The 21,895-nt window shown below is 41.4% G+C and overlaps 1 protein-coding gene across 3 annotated transcripts in view; it reads left to right on the top strand.

Moving 5' to 3' along the window:
• The first annotated feature begins 12,849 nt into the window (after positions 1 to 12,849).
• Positions 12,850 to 21,895, top strand: part of MAST2 (microtubule associated serine/threonine kinase 2) — a 205,048-nt gene continuing 196,002 nt past the window's right edge. For 2 of the 3 annotated variants that reach the window (XM_026498196.4, XM_026498195.4), the window contains exon 1: positions 12,850 to 13,337. In XM_026498196.4, the coding sequence (XP_026353981.2) occupies positions 13,149 to 13,337 (189 nt within the window). In that variant the 5' untranslated portion in view covers positions 12,850 to 13,148. The remainder of the gene's footprint in view (positions 13,338 to 21,895) is intronic. The other variant, XM_026498197.4, reaches the window with a different exon arrangement.

The following is a 21,895-nucleotide window of genomic DNA, read 5'->3' as shown; positions in this document are numbered from 1 at the left end:
AATTCTCATGATTTATACACACTACACAGATTAACTATATCTGTTAGGGTCTGGTCAGAGAAACAGAGCCCATTCCAGTAGTTAAATAGAAGGAATTTACTATAGGGAGCTAATTAAAAAGAGATTAGTGAAACACGGATGGGGAAGCAACTCAGAAATTAAGAACAGCAGGAAACCTCTACCACCCCCAGGGCTGGAGAATAAGAGGAGGAGGTGTTGTTCACAGATCCCATGACCTGGGACAAACTCAGTGGGAACTGAAACCATAAAAGAAGTAGGGAGGGAGCAAAATATGCAACTGAGAAGTCAAATAACATGAAAACTGATGATCAGGTTTAACAGCATGGTAAATATTGATGATCTTGACCAGAGAAGTTTGGGTGGAGTGGTGGTTGGGGGAAGCTTACTTGGGGTGCGTTTAAGAGAATGGGTAAACCAACTATATAAAGACATTTTGGAGACGATTTGGATGTGGACCAGATATCAGTTAATTTTAGTGAATTATTGTTAATTTTGTAAGAGGTGACAATGATATTGTGGTTATATAAGAAAATTTTCTGCTTTTTAAAAAATATATATGAGTATTTAGAGTTGAAATGACATCCTATCAGGGATTTGCTCTAAAATACTACAGCAACAAAACGAAATAAAAAAAGAGATAAGATGAAGCAGATATGACAAGTGCTCATAATTGTAGAATATTTGCGATGTGTACATAGGGATTCACAATACTATTCTCTTAATTATTGTGTTATGTTTGTAAATTTAATAATAAAAGTTTTTACACATAGGATGGAGAAGTGGGATTGGATATAACATATACAGACAAATATTCTTAGAAATTTTACTGCACAGAGGAGCAAAAAATATTAAGAGTAGCTGGTGGTAGAAGTGAGGACAAGAGGAATGTTAAGTGCACTGATAGAATGATCCAGAAGAGAGAGGGAAAATTACGATATAAGAGAGAAGGGGCAGCATTTCTGGGGTGACATTCTTGAGTAAATGACAGAAAATGGAATTATTGAAAAGAATAATAAATAATGATCATAAAGAAATCTAAAGTTATAAATTTGAAAGTCAACAGAATATCGATGGTATTTGGTCATAGGGATGTCTGGTACTACATTACTAATGGAAGAATAGAAAGTAGAACTTAATAGAAATTCAAGACATAGAATTAAACCCCTCTAAAAGTTGAAGGTCCCCTTAGACTGTAAATTCAGTGGGGCCAAGGATCATGTTCACCTTAGTTTGCTCAACAGAAATAAGGCCCTGACATGTAGTAGGCACTCTTTGAATGTTTGCTAAACGAATGAATGAAGGAATAAATGAAGGTAACATAGTAAAATATAAAGAGTATGAGCTCTGGAGATATTTATCAGGCTAACATCTACTCAACCATCAGATTAGCTTAAGTGTGATTACCTCAGAGGGTCTTAGCACAATACCTAAAATAAGAGAAAGTCAATAAATTTACATTTCTAACAAATTTCCAGGTGATGTTGCTGCTGTTGTGGATCAGTGCTTAACTACCTGAGACTTAAACTAATTTTTTTGATTGCATACACTGATATTTTTGTAAAATGCAATAAAAACAACTTGAGAAACGACTTGAGAAACAACCACAGTATGGAGATTCCTCAAAAAATAAAAAAATAGAACTACCACGTAATCCAGTAATTCCAGTTCTAGGTATTTATCCGAAGAAAATAGAAACACTGATATGAAAAGATATAGGCACCCCCATGTTCCTTGCAGTATTATTTACAATCTCTAAGATATGAAACAACCCAAGTGTCCACTGACAACAAATGGATGGATAAAGAAGATGTGGTGTATATGTACTATGGAATATTATTCAGCCATATTTTATAATTTTTTAATTTTAGTTTTATCTACTTTTTAAAAGATTTTATTTTTTTAAGATTTTATTTATTTATTTGAAAGAGAGAGAGAGAGAAAGAGAAGAAGCGGGGGGAGGGGCAGAGGAAGAAGGACAAGGAGAAGCAGACTCTCCAACGAGCAGGGCATCTGACGCAGGGATCACAACCCCAAGATCACGACCCGAGTGGAAACCAAGAGTCCCATGCCCAACTGACGGAGCTACCCAGGCACCCCTGAAGGATTTTATTTTTAAGTAATCTGTACACCCAAAGTGGGGCTCAAATTCATAACCCTGGGATCAAGAGTCACCCACTCCACCAACTGAGCCAGCCCGGTGCCCGCAAGTCATACTTTAAAAGAATGAAATCTCGCCATTTGCAACAACATGGATGGACTTTGAGGGCTAAGTAAAATCAGTCAGACAAAGAGAGACAAGTACCATGTGATCTCACTTATAGGTGGAACCTAAAATCAGACCAACTAAAAACAAAAAAACTGAGCTCATAGACTGGTAGTTGCCCGAGGCAGGGGATGGGCAAAACTAGCGAAGTGAATCAAAAGGCATAAATTTCCAGTTATAAAATAAATAAGTCGTGGGGATGTAATGTATAGCATGGTGACTATAGTTATTAATACTGTACTGTGTATTTGAAAGGTGCTAAGCAAATAGATCTTAAAAGTTCTCACCACAAGAAAAAAAACTTTGTAACTATGAATGGGGATGGATGGAGACTGAGAGATGACTTCGAAATACATACAAATACTAAAATATTACCTTGTACATCTGAAGCTAATGTAATATAGTGTGTCAATCACACCTCAGTAAAAAACATACAGAAAAAACTAGAAAAAATGAAATAAGACAAAGATACACAAAATTTCTTACAATTAGATTCACAGACATAAAATTACTCTGCCAGATTGTTACGTTTTTTGAGAGCTTGCTCTTAGTTTCTTTACTTACCGCCTTACAGATCAGTAACAAACAGTTTGCCAAATGGTTCAGGTCCGAGGACAACAGGTGGAGTAGCTCTGTTCCCCATGATCTTCGGATTCCTTTCTGCTCTGAGCAGTCAAGAATGGTTTTTTGTTTGTTTGTTTTAAAATGATGACTTTTAATTCTTATCTTTATTATATAATCTATTTTCTTTTTAAAAAAGACCTTATTTTATATTAGTTTCAGTTTTAGTTTTAGTTTTTTTTTAGAGAAAGAAAGAATGCGTGTACACTTGAGTGAGCCGGGGACAGGGTGTGGGGAGTGGGGGGTGGAGGTGAAGTTGCAGAGAGTGGGAGAGAGAGAATCTTAAGCAGCCCAAAACGGGACTCAATCCCATGACCCTGAGATCATGACCTGAGCTGAAACGAAGAGTCGGATGCTCAATCAACTGAGCCACCAAGGACCCCCAAGATTTTATTTTTAAGAAATCTCTACCCTCAGCTTGGGGCTTGAACGCAAAACCCAGAGATTAACTGTCACATGCTCTATTGACTGATCCAGCCAAGTTCCCCCTTGATTATATAATTTCTATCTGCTTTGTTTTATTTTCTGCTTGAACTTCTGTTAACTTGGAAGTTTGTAGATAGTTTTTAGTTCTTCCAGGGCTTACCTGTATAACTCTAACATTTTCTTATATTTCTTGAGACTTCAATCAATTAACTTGCTACTCACAATGATAAAGTCACTATTTTTCTAATTGTCACTTCCCTTCCATCCCCTTTAACGCATAATTTTAGGAATGTCTGGGTGGCTCAGTCGGTTAAGTCTGCCTTCAGCTCAGGTCATGGTCCCAGAATTTTGGGATGGAGTCCCACATTGGGCTCCTTGCTCAGGGAGGAGCCTGCTTCTCCCTCTATCTGCCACTTCCCCTGCTTGTCTGACAATTAAATAAATAAAATCTTAAAAAAAACAAATTTTATTTTAAAAATTCTTCTGAGGATTACCTATAAACCTTTAAATAACTTTTATTTTATTTTATTTTAAAGATTTTTTATTTATTTATTGGACAGAGAGAGAGACAGCCAGCGAGAGAAGGAACACAAGCAGGGGGAGTGGGAGAGGAAGAAGCAGGCTGCCAGCAGAGGAGCCCGACGCGGGGCTCAATCCCAGGACCCTGGGATCAGGCCCCGATCCGAAGGCAGACGCTCAACGACTGAGCCACCCAGGCGCCCCTAAATAACTTTTAAATAAACTTATATATCTATTATTTGTATCTTTTGACCTCCCCGAAGTGAAAGACCAGGAAATCCACTTTTTAAAAAATCAATTTCCCTACCTCTATTAGTTATATTATTATTTCACATAGCCGCAGATTATAGCATTAATTCTGCGCTCTGAAATTATAATGCTCTCAGTTACTTTGGTCTCAAGCTGCCGTTTGTTTGCAATGATGGAGCATCTGAATGTTTAAGATGCTTTAGAAGCTGTAGGCTTCCTCACTTTCCTTAACCAACCATTATCCTTACCTTAAATGTTGGACTCCATCCTAGACTTCCTTTCTATTCTTTCTACTTCAGTCACGTACCCTGAATGACATATATATACATATAGCAATGACGTCAATTTCCATGTGCTCCCAAATTTACATATAACCCTTAATGAATGAGGGAGGGAACATGGTTCAATGTCTGCATGGAATCATATTTAGGGAAGTACATAGTTCAGCACCCAAAAGTAACTTCAAAATGATGCAAGTCATTACAGGCATTGCCTGGGAACAGAGAAGAGGATTTGTAGCAATACTCATTACAGCTCTTCTTCCTCTCCTACCCACTTCCTTCACACACCACAAAACAAGTACTCCCAGCCACCCGTAAAGTTTTCTTTTCTTCTCTGCTTCCTTACCTCCGGCCTTCTACCCTCCTCCATTTCCTCCCGTCTTATAGCTCCTTCTAGATAATTCAACTTAGCCTCTTGAACTAAATTCTCCTTCTTTTATCTCTCAAATTATTCTTCTATTTCTCATTCTCCTTATCCTGCATTCTCAAAGGCCAAAGAAGCAGTCTGGCATCCATAGAACTCTCTTGGCCAGGGGAAGACTTAGGGGTGGGAGAGAAGGTTGTGAGCATTTGCTTGTTAGTAGTTTTCATTCTGTCATGTCTATAAGTGGCTGAGAGTGTTCCCTGAATTTTAGACCCATTCATCCATCTGGTAGATCTCACAGAGGCTGCAAAATAAACATGTTTCAAAATTGTGCTTCTTTGTAACATCCAGTGAGTGTATTTGTTCAATATTTCCCTCCCATGCAAGATGCAATACTTGTTGAGTGTGTGAATAAATGAGTGAATGAAGTTATGAAATTTGTTCTCCCTTCAGTATTCTCTAGGATATGAAAAATGTCACCATCCACCTGGTTATCTGAGCCAGAATCCTGAAAATCATCTCTATTTGCTTGTTTTCCCTTTCTGACTATTCTTCAAGTCCTATGATTCTACATCTTTAATGGTTTTTCAGTCTCTCCCTTCCTCTTTAGCTCTACCTACAAGACTCCGACAAGTGTCTGATCCTTTTATTTATCCTTAGAGACTCTAAAGTGGTTTTTGGTCTCCATTTTTATTCCCCTCCAGTATTTCTGTCCAAGACATTTTATTCATAATTCCAGGCAAGTCTACCATTCCCCTTTATGGAAAATCATCCCTTCCATATCTCTGTCTAGGGATAGTCTTAGGCAGTCATATTCTGTACCACATGACATCATCTTCCCAATTCCTAGACATTGCTGACTGGACCATGAAGGTACCCCTGACTAATGCGTTAAGTTATCCGGCAGCTATAAAGTAACTTGACAGGTAAAGTTTGGCTAATTAATTTCTCAACCTTAGGCAAATGAATTAGGAAATAGGGACTGGATCAGACATTAGAAGCAAGAAACGATTTTTTAAAAATTGCATGGAAAGGTCAATTAATAGAGAAGAGGCCATGATCAAGACAAAATTTTGGCTAAGTAGAAAATATTCGGAGGCAGAAGTTACGATATAAAGCAGTGATAGGGAACAGAGGATAAATAAACTGGTTGATTCTGGGAGGAAAAGCAAAAAGACACATGGGTTAAAGTAGAGCTCAAGAGGGAACCTTTGTCGTGGTAATGACAGAGCATAGAATAAAATGCCCTAAACTCCTGTTGTTGAGGGTCCTGGAAATGCTTCCACTTCCAAATCCCCTGAGGTCAGCTATACTTTTATTCTTGGATTTCCCTGAGATTCCTGTCTTTCTTATTGCCAAATGTATCTTACTATATTTAATATGACTTCAATTTCCATCTGTAGCTGGTGCCCTGCCCAAGATTACATTTGTGATCCATCAGCTTCTCTAACACAACAGGTATTAGAAATCACCATATTAAGCGATAACAGCAGAGGTTTGGTTACATGTAACACACATCCACATTTACAGTGACTGAGACATGACAGAGTGTATTTGTCCATCACATAATAGTACAGAGGGCAAGGGTGCTGACTGTGCTCCATGAGCTCATCTTGGAACTTTTTTTTCTTTTTTAAAAAATTTAAAAAAAATTTTTTTTCTAAAGATTTTTATTTATTTATTTGACAGAGATAGAGACAGCCTGTGAGAGAGGGAACACAAGCAGGGGGAGTGGGAGAGGAAGAGGCAGGCTTCCAGTGGAGGAGCCTGATGTGGGGCTTGATCCCAGAACGCCGGGATCATGCCCTGAGCCAAAGGCAGACGCTTAACAACTGAGCCACCCAGGTGCCCCTAAAAAATTTTTTTAAAAATATTTATTTATTTATTATTTAAGAGAGAGAGAGAGACCGCACGTGCTCACACATGCAGCAGGAGAGGGGCAGAGGGAGAGGGACAGAGAGAATTTCAAGCAGACTCCCCACTGAGCACAGAGCCCGATGCAGGCTTGGGCTCGGTCCCATGACCCTGAGAGCATGACCTGAGCTGAAATCAAGAGTTGAATGCTCAACTGACTGAGCCACCCAGGCACTCCTCATCTTGGAACTTTCTACATTGTTGCACTCTCATCCTAGGATGTTTTCTCATCCCTGTGGTCCAAGATAGATTTCTACCATGACTTCTTTCTAAGCAATAGTCTGGAAGTAGAGAAAAAAGAAGAAAGGAAATACATGTTTTTTTCTTTGAATAGCATAATTCAAAAGTTGCATTCATCTCTCTTTTTTTTTTAAAGATTTTATTTATTTATTTGACAGAGATAGAGACAGCCAGTGAGAGAGGGAACACAAGCAGGGGGAGTGGGAGAGGAAGAAGCAGGCTCATAACAGAGGAGCCTGATGTGGGGCTCAATCCCATAACGCCGGGATCACGCCCTGAGCCGAAGGCAGACGCTTAACCGCTGTGCCACCCAGGCGCCCCAGTTGCATTCATCTCTTATGCTCACATCTCATTGATCAGAGCAGAGCTTAGTCCCATAGCTGCATGAGCCACAAAGAAGGCTGAGGAAATTTGTCTTTGTTCTAGGAGACCATATGTCCAATAATAGTAAAAGGGGAAAATGAATATTGGGGAACAAGATCTGGTTTTGCCATTATTATAATAAGGAGTTCTTGAAGCTGACTCTTAGAATAATGTGGGCCCCTTTGAATCACCTAGGGAGTTTTTCATGGAAGAGTTGGATCATGTTAGAATCCCTGAAAGCAGCCTTCTCCAAGAAGGTATGCGTAGATTCTCCAGCCCCCTAGAAACACTGAGAATATACTCCCTCAGGAGGATTAGCAAGCAATCATTGCCTAGGGAAAGGGAGCATCTTGAGTGTTTGAGAAGAAAAACAGCTGGTCTCTAGAATGTTGGCTCCTTGGGAAACTTGTCCTGGGACTGCTTGTTTTTCTGGCAAGTGACTGCTATGTACAGGACCTGAAATGGTACAGGACTAGGAGCTTTGGTTGTGGGAACTCTGATCTGGGCATCTCTGGCCAAGCTTGGCACTGATGGAAAGGAATTGTCCTCTCTCAAAACACGTTTGTTGGATTAGGAGGACCTTGTTATGTGGTCCGTATTGGTCTGCTTGAGTTGCCATAACAATACACCATAGACTGGGTGATTTAAACAACATAAATTCATTTTCTTACAGTTCTGGAGGCTAGAAGTCTGAGATCAGAGTTCTTGCCGATTCACTTTCTGTTGAGAACTCTCTTCTTGGCTTGCAGATGGTTGCTGTCTTATCGTATAGTTACATGGCCTTCTGTGGTGCATGCGTGCCTGGGGTGAGGGACAGCAAGTGCTCTCTGGTGTCTCTTCTCGTGAGGATAATAACCTTTTTGGATCAGGGCCCCACCCTTATGACTTCATTTAACCTTAATTACTTCCTTAGAGCCCCATCTCCAAACATAGCCAAACTGGGGGGTTAGAGCTTCAACACATGAATTTTGGAGGGGGGGAATCCAAACATTCAGTCCACAGCATGGTCCCAGAAAGTAATGATGCTAATGGACTAATCTAATTCTAGCTAGGCTTGGCTGTGGAAGTTGGACTAATCTTCCTGGAGTGGATTTCAAAGGTAGCCACAAATTCTTCCCCTCTCTGAATTTATTCTTTCTTGCTATATAACTTTAGTCCCTTCCCACACTGACTTGCTTTATGACTTATGACTTGGTTTGGCAATGACACAATTGCCAACGTGACAGTAAGAAAGTCCTGAAAAGTGCTTTCACTCTGGGGCTTGCTAGTTTTTTCTGCTCTGGGAACTCCTACCATTGCCGCCATGTGGAGAATTGCAGGCTAGCCTGCTAGAGGATGAGAGACATGTGATTTAGTTTCTCCCATTACTATGGTCAATAGCCTGCCAACTGCCAGACATGTGAGAAAGGCCATTCTAGATCATCTAGCCACCAGCAAAACCTCATGACTGCCGATGCATTTGCAAACCTGGCAGTAATCAGCTAAACTGGCCCAGACCATAAAGCCACCTAATTGACCCACACAATTGTCAACTAAATAAATGATTGTTTTTTAGGTGGTGAATTTTGGGGTGATTTGTTATATTACAATAGGTAACTGCCATAGCTTTTAGAATATTTAAGAACCTTGGAGTTTTTAGATAACTAAGGAGGAGATACTACTTCCTGATAATATGACATGAGAGGTCTGAGTGACGAAATAGAAAAAAGCAAAGAAATGTGATCACATTTATACTCTAAGATTATAGAATAATTTATGTTAGTAACACATCTAAATACTGGTGGCCCTCAGTTCTAAGCTGTAAGTCAATTTGATCAATAAAACACTGGATATTTTCACTTAGGCATAGGCACTTAAGAGCAAACACATCGGAAACAATCATAATCACCTTCAAACTTCTCCTTCCCTACTGTTCCCCTATCTCAGTTACCCAAGCCAGAAACTCAGAAATGTTCTCATCTTCTCTCTTCAGTCACTAGGTCCTGTTTTTCTACTTTCTGAGTCTAAAATCCGTCCACTTTCTTCCTTCACCACGATGGTTCTTTTAGTATTTGTCATCATCACTTCTCTCCCAGATATTTGTAATAGCCTCTTCATTTGCATGGGATTTGCTAGTGGAATGGGTGTGATGTGTATGAGAAAGAGAAGACTCAAGGGTTATCCTGAGGTCTTGGCCTAAGCAACTGAAAAAAATGGCTTGTCATTCATTAAGCTGGAGAGGACAGGGATAAGAGTAGTTTCAGGCCGGCTTGTATCACATGGTAATCTCTGACTGATGGGAGGCTGAGAAAGTGAGTATTTGGCTGTATTTGTTTTTTTTTTACTGTCCAAAAAATTACCACAGACTTATCAGTTTAAAATAACACAAACTTGGGGCACCTGGGTGGCTCAGTCAGTTAAGTGTCTGACTCTTGATATCAGCTCAGGTCTTGATATCAGGGTCATGAGTTCAAGCCCTGCACTGGGCTCCATGATGGGTGGGAGCCTATTTAAAAGGCAAAACACACACACACACACACACACACACACACTTAACTCAGTTTCTCTGGTTCAGGAGTCCAGGTATGGCTGGGCTGTGTTGTCATCTGGAGACTCAATTGGAGAAAGATCTATTTCCAAGCTCACTCAGGTTGCTGGTAGAATTCCCTACAGGACTCGTTTCCTTGTAGAACAAAGCACTTCAAGGTTTTTTTTGTTTGTTTTGTTTTCTTTCTTTTTTTTTTTCTGGCTTCTTGGCTCCTAGCTTCTAGCAGTTATTTGTAATTTCCTGTTGCATGGCCCTCGCCATAGGCAGTTCAGAACATGTAGCTTGCTTCTTCAAGGCCCTTAGGAGAGTGAGAGTGAGTCTGCTAGCAAGACAGACTCTTATAAAGTCATCAGGAAAGAGATATCATATCACCTTTGTTATATTCTATTGGTTAGAAGTAAGTCATGGGTCCCACCTACACTCAAGGGGAGGGGATCACACAGAGGCATAAATACTGAGGAAGGGGGCAGATCATGAGGGCCACTTTAGAGTCTTTGTGCTGCACTGACTTTCCTAGTCCCTATAGTGGAAGGTGAAAAGTTAGAATGGATTTCTGGTCCCTAAGTTACCAAGGCTGAGTCGGTGGATTCTCCTGCCAGAGACTGTGAATCTGGAATGGTGATGTAATTATGAAGAGATTAGAATCCTTTTGCAGAGGTGTGTGGCAGCAGCATAGTACATTGTCTGGTGGTGGTGTGGGAGTGGTGGTGACAGCAGTGTCCCGAAACTGTTCCTGATTTTCAGTTTGCAGAGGCTTCTTGTTTCCTGCCAGTTTCGTAAGCCTGCTTCTCCAATCTCTGTTAAGTTTTGTAAGCCCCTCTATATAGCCTTCCAATAAATTCTCCCTTAGGCCTAAGATGGTCAGAAGTTGTTTCTAAGGGCGCCTGGGTAGTGCAGTCGTTAGGCGTCTGCCTTCGGCTCAGGGCGTGATCCCGGTGTTCCGGGATCGAGTCCCACATCAGGCTCCTCCACTGGGAGCCTGCTTCTTCCTCTCCCACTCCCCCTGCTTGTGTTCCCCCTCTCGCTGGCTGTCTCTCTGTCAAATAAATATATAAAAAATCTTAAAAAAAAAAAAGAAGTTGTTTCTAATGTTTGTAACCAAGAATGTGGCAGATCTGGTACATGCAGGTAACTGTAGACAGCTGGTGTAACTGTAAATTGTTGGTACAGCAGGCATTAATAGCAGAAGGGGAGGTAGACACAGACTAGATTTCGGATGGCCTTGTCAAATATAATAAGTGAGCATTTCATCTTGAAGGTCATGTAAATCCATTTAACTGTTTTACACAAGGGAGTAACATCATCTTATATGAAGATTCTTTTAATGACTTTTCAGAGGATGGGTTTGAAGAGAAAAGGAGTGGATGTAGGTAAACCAGTTTAAAATTTTCTTTTTTTTTTTTAAGATTTTATTTATTTGTCAGAGAGAATGGGAAAGAGAGAGAGAGAGAGAGAGAGAGAGAGAACGTGCACAAGCGGGGGGAGCAGCAGGCAGAGGGAGAAGCAGGCTCCCCACTGAGCAAGGGGCCCGACATGAGACTCAATCCCAGGACCCTGGGATCATGACCTGAGCTGAAGACAGGTGCCCAACCAACTGAGCCACCCAGGTGTCCCAAGTTTAGAAAGTTTCTCAGTCAAGTAGGTGAAAGAAGGTAAGACTTGAGCTGAGGTGGTGTCAGTGGGATGGAAAGAGGAGACAGTGGAGAGAAAGTAAAGTTATAGAAGCAACAGGACTTGTTGATTATTAATTGGACATGGGGGCAGAAGGGAAGGAAAGAGTCTAGGATGACAACCAAATTTCTGGTTGAGGTAAATGGATGGATGGTGGTGAGGAACTGAATTACAGGACTCAGGGAACTGAAATACAGGGAATACAGGAGCAGACTGGTGATAGGCTGTGTACTTGGTTATGTGTGTAGGGTCTGATAGCTGATAGACTGTGAGTTTGCACTTATGAATTATGTCATATTGAGCATGTCATGCAACTTGAGATTCAGTTTCCTCAACTATAAACTGGAAATAATATAACTCTTGTTTGTGTAGGTATGAATTGAATGCACAGTGTCTGGTTTCCAGTAGGTACTCTCTAATGATGGCTATTATTACTTCTCGAAGAGGGTTCAGGGAGGAGGCCCAGGAAAAATGGATGAGGCCTTCAGGAAAGATTTCTGGGAGAGAACTGTGTTCAAGACAAAAGAGGAAAAATACAACGTTGTGGCAGACCAGCTGAAGCCAGAGGAGGAGGCCAGACAGGGCTGAGCTACAGCCTCGTTGCTGTCAAGATGAGTCACTGTAAGAGCAGGCAGGGCTGCCCAGGCCACAGCCAGACTGGCTGTGGCCAGGCTGGACTGGGCTATAACGTGACTTCATTGTCAGTGGGGAATCAAGAGGATTGTTTCAGAAGCCTTTTTGTCCTCCCCTTTCTCCCAGAAGGAATTCATCCTTTCTTCCTCGTTTATAGGACTTTCCAAACCCTGTCTTACTTTCTGGAAGCAGCAGGAAACAGTGGAAAGGGACAAAGAGCAAGAATTTGAGTCCTGTCTAGTTTGGTCACTGATTCTCTGAGTGACCTCGTGCATGTCACTTCACCTTGGTCTTCTTATTTGTAACACGAGAATGAGCAGACTGCATCCAAAGTGTGATGTGAAGACAGTTGGTGAGTGCTCAATAAAAGGGCATACATTAGCATTCCATTAGTTAATTGTACATTTTGTCTTCTTGTTCCTGGTCCCTCTTCGCCTAGATCCTTGAAGACACTAATCAGTCTAACTCATTTTCAGATCCCTAGCACTTAGCTTGGCGCGGCACACAATTTCATGAATGGATGAATGAAAGAATCAATGAGCGCCCTCAGCCGCAGCAGCCGCGCCAAGAGCCCCGCCCCCTTCCGCTCTACCCACCGTTCTGGGAGGCCACGGGCGGGTCTCTCGCGACCGTTCGCTGGCGCGTGCGCGGGAGGCCGCGCGCGGCCAGAGGTGGCGGGCGGGCTCCCCGGGCGCGCGCGCGCGCGCGGGGCGGGGAGGGCAGGGGCGGGGCCGGGCCAGAGGCGGGCGGGCCGGCTGGCTGCTGGCTGTGGAGCCGGCGGCGGTGGTGGTGGCGGCGGGTGGCCGGCCGAGCGTGTGCCGGGTGGGAGAAGACGAGGCGGTGGGGATGCTGCCCCCTCCCTAAGAAGCGCCGAGGAGGTCGCGGCGCTTGAGGCTCCAGAAAGAGCGGAGGAGCTGCGAGCTGGGGTCTGTGGCTTCGGGCGCCCGCCCGGCCATGGTGGCCGCGGGCGGTGGTTGGCGCGGCAGCGCTGCGGCCCGGGGCCGTGCGGGGCCGGGACAGTCGCGGTGCTGACGCCCGCGGGGCCCAGCCACAGATATGAAGCGGAGTCGCTGCCGCGACCGACCACAGCCGCTGCCGCCGCCGGCCGGACGCCGGGAGGATGGGGCTCAGCGGGCGGTGGAGCTGCCCCAGCCCCAGCCCTTGCCGCCGCGCCGGCGAGCGCCTCCCGGGAGGCAGCTACTGGAGGAACGGACCGGGCCCTCGGGGCCCGAGGTCAAGGAGCTGGTACGGGGGCCAGCCGGCGTCCGGGAGGGAAAGGATGCGGAGCGGGAGCCTGAATGGGAACAGTGGGGGAGGGGGATCTCAGGCGGGAAGACTTGGGCTAGGGCATTTGAGGGGTGGGGACTGTGTAGTTCGGCAGGAGGAAGGGAAGGTCTGGAAAGGCAGAAAAATGGGGAGTGGAGAAATGGAAGTCACGGCCCGGGGCTGAAAGGGAAATAGGGGGATAGGGCTTTGGAAAAATGGTCCTGGGGGCGTTTGTAGTCAGGGATTCTGGATGTGATGAAGGGACGCTGGAATGTAGCCTGAGAGTAAATGAACTGCAAAAAATAGGCTTACTAAAGGGATACTGAGGAGTTAGCCAGAGGTGTAAATAGTGTAAAGTAGGGAAAATCAATATGAAATAGTAAATGTTATTCTATTTCCTAGAGGTTGTCTTCAGAGTTATAAAAACGGATGTCATTTCTATGCTTTCTCTGATTTGGCAATGATTATATAGTCTTGTAGGAATGTGTTCAAATCTTGAAGATTCTCTTCGGTAATGATCTATTTCACGAGAAAGTACCTTTTAAAACACCTGCATATGTGCAATTCCAAATCCAACGCCGTGAACAGAGAATTTTTAGGGATAGGCTCTGTCTTCTAGGAGTTTACCACTGAAAACATCTTCATGGGAAAACGGAGCTAGAAAGCAGTGTAGAAGTATTCATGGAGTTTCTGAATGGACAGAATGTGTTTGTATAATTCATTCATCAAGCATAGGTGCATTTAGAAATAGGGGATAAGGGTCGGTTTTATCAGGGAGTAGAAGTTGCCACTAGTAGCTGTAGGAAGCGCGGTGAGAGGAGAATGTGGTCCTGACCTTGTGGGATTTGCAGAAAGATGTTCTGTAGTAATGAACTCTAGTGACAGCTTTCCTTTTGCACAGCCCTACTTGAGACTCTAGTAACTTTATCCTTGACTTTTTCAAAACCTTTATTAGATCTACCTTCTTCCATCACTTAAATAAGTATTTACTTAGACATCATTCTTTATTATATAGTTTCAGTGATGCACATACTAGTACTTGAATTTTTTTCTATCTTTTGTTCTTTCACCTTTTATTCTGCACCCAGCTCTGAGTAGACTGCATTATCCGCTATCTCTGCCCTTGCTTTCAGGTCATTGAGTTTGTCCCTGCCTGTAATTTCCTTCCTCATCCTTGTTTTTTATATTCTCTGAAGTAACTCTTTGAAACTTTTAAAATGTACTCAAAACTCTGATCCTTTCCTGACTCAGTTTACTTGATTCAATTGACCTTATTGCATGCTTCATTAAAGAGTTCAAGGTTACCTGATTTTTCCTTCTTTTCTCAGTTATTTTATTTATTTATTTATTTATTTATTTATTTATTTATTTATTTATTTAGCAAGGTAGCTCTCCGACCAATGTGGGACTTAAACTCACGACCTCTAGATCAGGAGTCACATGTTCTACCGATTGAGCCAGCCAGGTGCCCCTCTATCTCAAAATTTCTGTGTTCATTCATCCTTTGCTTCAATTCTAGAGAAAGAAGTATTCATCCTCCTTTCCAGGCTTATCCCTGTACTTATGTCCTTGATTTCATCCCCTCTCATCTGATTTAGGCCCTTGTTATGTATATTTTGTTCTTTTTGTCCTATACCTCAAATAAAAACAAAACAACACAATTTCCCTGAATTGTGTAACCCACCTAAGTTACTTTGTTATATCTTCTTTGCTTCATTAGCAACCTTCTTGGAAAAGGAGTTTGTATTCACTGTCTCAGCTTACTCACCTGTATACATTCCTCATATTACAGTTTGGCTTTTTTTTTTTTTAAGTTTGTTTATTTCAGTAATCTCTACACCCAACAAGAGGCTCGAACCCATGACCCCAAGATCAAGAGTCACATGCTCTTCCAGCTGAGACAGCCAGGCACCCCTTACAGTTTGACTTCTACCCTTACACTATTCCAAAACTGTTGTCTTCAAGGTCACCAATAACTTTGTATGTTTTTTACTTTGTATGTTATTTACTTTTTTATTGTGGAGTGACTTAAATACGGTGCATAAGTCGAAGGTTCCTTCAGTCCGTGAATTTTTATAGAACGAGTACACCCATGTGACCACTATTCAGTTCAAGATGTAGAACATTTCCAGTGCCCTACAATGCCTCTTTGTGTTTTCTCCTAGTTATTACCCTTCCCCAAAGGTAACCACTCTCTCAGCCTACATCACCATGGGTTAGTTTTGCCTCTTCTTGAACTTGATATAAATGGAATCATACAGTTTGTACTCTTCTGACTAGATTCTTTCATTAAATCATGTCTGTGAGATTCATCTATGTTGTTGCTTGTAGAAATAGTTCTTTTTCATTGCTGTGTAATTTTCCACTGTATGAATGTCCATAATGGATACTAAAACTTCTTTTTCAAATAAAAAAATAATACAGGGCACTTCTGTGAAGTTTTCATTGTGAAAGAATTATGCAGAGAGACGTGTAGCAGTTAGGGAATTTTAAATGACTCAATTTGTTAGTCTTCACCCCAGTCCTCATTCTCTGACTTCTGTGAATTATTTGTCACTGTTGCCCATGTGTTCCTTCTTGATATTTTCATTTCTTTTGTCATAATGTCCATTATAGCCCTATTTCTCTGACTGCTTCCTGTGTGTCTTTTTTGTTTTCTCTTCTTCTCTTGAGGATATGTCCTCTGTCCGTAGCTCTCTCCTTTATTGTACTGTTTTTTAGCAGGTGTACCCTATTCGTGGCAAGTACTTAGGATGTGGAACAGGGTCTCTGGTCTTTTATTTATGGCCTTTTGTCACAGAACCTCCTTGTAGAGTGATCTGAGTCTCCAGGCTTGACCTCTTTCCTTAGCTCTACATTTCCATTTTTGTGCTTAATGTTTTCACTATAGACTCAGCATTCATGATCTTAATATTGTGTTTTTTATAATTTGATAGTGTCCTTGAAAGTCCATAACTTGTAATTATTTGATTTTGAAGAGGTAAAGATTTCACATGTGTGGTATGAGGCTGGATGGATTACGTTCATTCAGGGAGTAAGCTTAGCTAATCATTAAGCATCGAATTCTCATAGATGACTTTGTTCTTCTTTTCTCATGACATGGAGTAATGCTTGTTACACTTTATACTATGCTAGTATTTAGGAATAAGTTCTGAACGGGATGCAGGACTTCGTTCTCTAGATCAGTGACTTGCTATAGCCTTAAAACAGAATCCATTATTTCTCCTTTGAAATGTGCTTTTCTCTGTCTTTCCTTTTTTCTTGTCATCCAAATTGAAGTTGTATCCATGGTCTTTGACTTCCCCTTTTCCTTGACTTCCTTATCCAGGTTTTTGCTGATTCTACCTTCATGACACCTTTCAAATCTTTATTCTCACAGTCATCACCTAATTCAGCATTTATAAATTCATCTTGGTTGTTATAATACCTTAACTGTGTTTACTCTGCTTTTAGTCTTTTAACCTCTAGTTTATTCTGCATTCTAGTTAAAAAAAAAATTAACTCACTGCCTACCCGAGTTCCAGTAGTAGATAAATATTTGTTAAATGATCATTTTATTTTTTTTCTTTTAAGATTTTATTTATTTAATTGAGAAAGAGAGCACACATGCATGAGCCAGGGTGGGGGAGGAGGGGCAGAAGGAGAGGGAGAGGGAGAGGCAGGCTTCCCACTGAGTGGGGCTTGGGGCTGGATCCTAGGACCCTGAGATCATGACCTGAGCTGAAGGCAGGTGCTTAACCTATTGAGCCACCCTGGTGCCCCTCATTCCATTTATCTTTAGAAACCTTCATTAGCTTATTACCCATAGAATAGTCTGGAGATCTTGGCATTCAAGGTCTACTTGATACTTACCACTATTTATTAGAAGAATTGGAGTTAGATGCCTCTTCTCTTGGTTCCCAAGACTTTGCTTTATAAATTCCCTGAGGCCCAGATTGTTTCATTTACTGTTGTACAACTAAGATCCACTATGGTATTTGAAACATAGTTATTAGTCTGAATAATTATTAGAAACATAGATATGGGGGCGCCTGGGTGGCACAGCGGTTAAGCGTCTGCCTTCGGCTCAGGACGTGATCCCGGCGTTCTGGGATTGAGCCCCACATCAGGCTCCTCCGCTATGAGCCTGCTTCTTCCTCTCCCACTCCCCCTGCTTGTGTTCCCTTTCTCGCTGGCTGTCTCTATCTCTGTCGAATAAATAAATAAAATCTTAAAAAAAAAAAAAAAGAAACATAGATATGTGGTAGTGGTTGAAACATACTTGCTCAATGAATATGCTAATTGGTTGTCAGTGTCGTTTCGGAGAAGAAACTCCTCAGAGACTGTCTTATTCCTCATTGTATCCCCTTAGTGTTTTAACTGGTACGGTAATGGGCAGTCAGTAAATATTTGTTTACTGATGGGCACTTTCGTATACTTATCTTAATTAATCATCCATCTGAAAAACTCTTTCTTCTCTGCTTCTTCCCATTGAAATTCTGGCTTCCAGGCCTAACTCAAATGCCGCAGAAACTGTTCTTTGAGGTTATTTTCCATGTGAGATCCTCCTAAGAGGATCCTTGATTGTGCTTAATAAATCTTTAAATCTCCTGAAATTTCAGTCCTCCAAATTCTGTGATGCAGAAAGTGAAAGCTTGGGTTCTATGAGATTAAAGGAAAAAATGGTTAGAAAGCACATAGTAGATAGGTACTTAATAAATACTAATTCTTATCTCACTTTGTTTCTATAATACATTGTTTTGGCCATTACATGGTATATAGTAGGTTCTGAATAAATATTTGCTCAATGAGCAGATGAATGAGTGTTTTATCACTTTTATACTTCTGTATTCATTTTGTGTTATTTCATTTCTGCTTTTAAGTTGTAAATGATTAAGGGTGGGAACTGTATCATTTTTTCTGCTGTAATGCATAGTCAAGGGGTTTGCTCACAATAGGTGCTAAGTAATTATTGATGAATAGAAAATGATTCAAATATTTTGAATTTGGGTGGTTTGAGTAATAATGGTAGGGTGATAGAAATAGCCAGCTAAAGGAAATGAGACATTTTTGAGGATGGAGGAAGATGGAATTTAATTTTGGTTCCTAGAATTCCCTCAGCACCATTGAGAAATTTTCAAAATTATTTTCATGGAAATCAGCACCATCTCTTTTCTCTGCGCCATAATGTTAGCACGTGGCAAAAGCACAGAGAACGTAGAGGGGAAGCTGTGTATTGTATGTAGGGAATTAAAATCAGTTTGGTATTGCTGGAGCTTAAAGTTTAAGGCATAGATGGTGAGTTAAGAGACTGAAGGAGCCTGGATTGTAGAAGGTCTTTAGTACTATGTAAAAGGGTAATAACTATGGGAGCAGGATGGTCTTGTGTTTGAGCTGGACTATGGCAACTGCGTGGGGGATAGAATGTTGGACATGGTGATTGAGACATGGACATTTGAGCATTCTTCTGTTTTCAGTGTAGGAAGTTTATTAGCCATCCTTCCCGTCTTATCCACAAGTAAAATGGGTAAAAGCCAGCTCCCAAAAACCTGTTAGCTTTGGAAGATTTGATTTCATCAAAGGTAGTGGGGGTAGAGAGCCTGGGATGGTTGAAGCAGGTGGGACAGTGTTCCCTGATTTTCTGTCTTCGTTCTACTGGATGCCCCTTCCCCTAAAGATCAACCAAAGGCTTTTTCCCCAGTTGCTGATGATGACCTGTAGGCATGAGTATCAGAGGCAGCTAAATATTGTAATCAGTATATTTCCTTCATTGCTGGTCTTCGCTGCCATGATTCTCTGCTAAATTTGTCAGCTAACTTTGTATTTTCTTGATGAAATCCCTGTGGTACCTTGGTAATTATTACTTTTCATCAGCAGGTGTTAATTACTTCTCATCATTAATATACGTACTTGGGGTTCCAAAGGAGTTTGAGAACTGGGTTTGTTGGATCAAGGCTTAGCCATGGGGGAGAAGAAAAAGTCCTTGAGGGAGAGTAGAGGCTAGACGTTATTGGGGTAAGGGTTTCCACAAAACGCATTGTTAGTGAGACATGGTTGGCAACCTTTTGTTTTAGTTTTGAACCTCATTGTTAACTCCCAAAGATTCTTTCCACATCTCTGTACTACAGCCACGTACATAGTGGATATGTAGTAAATAATTGATGGGAAAAATTGACATCAACCTGAATCTTCTACTTCCATGTTCATTAAGTATATTTCATCTTTACCAGTAACTGTTCCACTTCTAAAATCTTAGTTTTGAGCTTGCTACTCTCTGACATTCACATCATCCTCTGTTTTTCTATTTCAACTCCTTTTAGAATTTCCTCTTCAAAAGTTGTTCAAGGTCTTTGGACCTTCTAGCCAGTTGTTTTTTTTTTTTAACCATCTTTTCATTGTCAGTCACCTCATGCTTCTACTTTCCTCCTTTGTCAACTTTACATTTCATGGACTATCATAATCATTCCTGTGCATGTACCTTCAGTTTCTTTGCCATTTTCCCTTTCTGTCATATGTGGCTTATCCACAAGTAAATTCCAACTATCACTGCATCAACTCTGAGACTTGACTAAATTCCGACCATCATTACACCAATTCTGCTTATTCTGCACCTGTGTTTAAGCAACTGAATGTGGCTGGAGAAATAAATGACCATATTGACATCTTAGTTTGTAATCAGGAACCTCAAAGAGTCTATCAGGATGCTACTTCTCAGTCCTATGACATTTCCCTAGTCTATTCACTGTTTTTGTTTTGTTTTGTTTTTTTGTTTTTTTGTTTTTTAGAGGGGTGGGGAGGGGCAGAGAGAGAGCGGGAGAGAGAGAATCTTAAGCAGGCTCCACAGCCAGCACCGAGCTGACACAATTCGGGCTGATCTCACAACCCTGAGAGCATGACCTGAGCTGAAATCAAGAGTTGGACACTTTAATCAGCGAAGCCACCCAGGCCCCCATCCCTAGTCCATTCACTTTTTTAAAAAAAAGATTTATTTATTTATTTTAGAGAGAGAGTGTGAGTGGGGGAGGGGCAGAGGGAAAGAATATTCAAGCAGACTCCCTGCCAAGCAGGGAGCCCCACTCGGCTGGATCCCACAACCCATGAGATCATAACCTGAGACGAAACCAAGAGTTGGCTGCAGACCAACTGAGCCATCCAGTTGCCCCTGGTCCTTTCACTCTTAAATGATAGTTTAATTTTTCTCCTCATACCTCCAACACTCTCTTTGTCCTCTTTACTGTCAGTTGATGTCCTTGTTTCCTATTTAACTGAGGGGGAAAAAAGATAATCAGAAGAGAACTTCCACAAGCTCCCATTATAATTTACTCAACCTACTTCTATCTATACCCACATTCTATGCCTTCTTTCCTATTGCTGTGGATAAGCTCTTCCTACTCCTATCAAGGCCAACCTCTACATCAATTAATAATTTTATTCTTATAATTATTCCTTCATACTCATGAATCATTAGTTTTTCTTTTCTGTTACATGCTCTGTACGTTCTGTTCTCATCAATATACAAACACTGCTATAATATTTTCCATTCTTAAAAAACTTCATTAATCCTACACTGCTTCTTTCATTCATTCATTTTTTTTTAAAGATTTTATTTATTTATTTGAGAGGAAGAGAGCACAAGGGGGGTGAGGGGCTGGACAGAGGGAGAAGGAGAATCAGACTCCCACTGAACAGGGAGCCTGACGTGGGGCTCAATCCTAGGACCCTGAGATCATGACTGGAGTCAAAGGCAGACACTTAACCTGCTGAGCCACCCAGGCACCCCTTTCATTCATTCTTTGATTCAACACTTTTTTGTTTGTTTTGAGTACTCTTGGATTACAGCAGTGAAAAAGGCAGAGCACAAAGCCTGCTTTCATGAAGTTTCTATTCTTGTAGAGGGAATGTCACACTTGATCTTAGCCAAAAGGCTGAGAAGTGATAGTAGAGGGAATATCAGATAATAAAATAAAATATGTAGTATGTTATATGGAGATAAATACTCTGAAAAAATAAAGTAGTGAAGGGGGATAAAGAATGATGGGAGATTATGGTTTTATTTATTACATTTTTTTAGAGAGAGAGAGAGAGAGCACAAGAGAGAGTGGGGAAGGGGCAGAGGGAAAGGGAGAGAAACAATCTTAAGCAGGCTGCACGCCCAGTGCAGAGCCCACTGCGGCTCCATCTCATGACCCTGAGATCATACTTGAGTTGAAATCAAGAGTTGGATGCTTAACTGACTGAGGTATCCCTGGTTTTATTTATTTTTATTTTATTTTTTTAAAGATTTATTTACTTGAGAGAGAGAAAGTGTGCAAGTGAATGGGAGGAGGGGCAGAGGGAAAGATAATCCTGAAGCAGACTCCCCACTGAATGTGGAGCCTGACTCGAGGCTTGATCCCAGTACCCCAAGATTATGACCTGAGCCGAAATCAAGAGCTGGCTGCTTAAATGACTGAGCCAACCAGGTGCCTCATTTTTATTTTAAAAATTATTTACACCATCTGTCACTATATGACATTATTATAATATTATTGACTACATACTGTAGTTTTCATTTCCAT

The sequence above is a fragment of the Ursus arctos genome, unplaced genomic scaffold (assembly GCF_023065955.2).
Source record: "Ursus arctos isolate Adak ecotype North America unplaced genomic scaffold, UrsArc2.0 scaffold_12, whole genome shotgun sequence".
NCBI lineage: Eukaryota > Metazoa > Chordata > Mammalia > Carnivora > Ursidae > Ursus > Ursus arctos.
The sequence above is the reverse complement of the archived record's forward strand: the minus strand, read 5'-3'. Positions and strand labels throughout refer to the sequence as shown.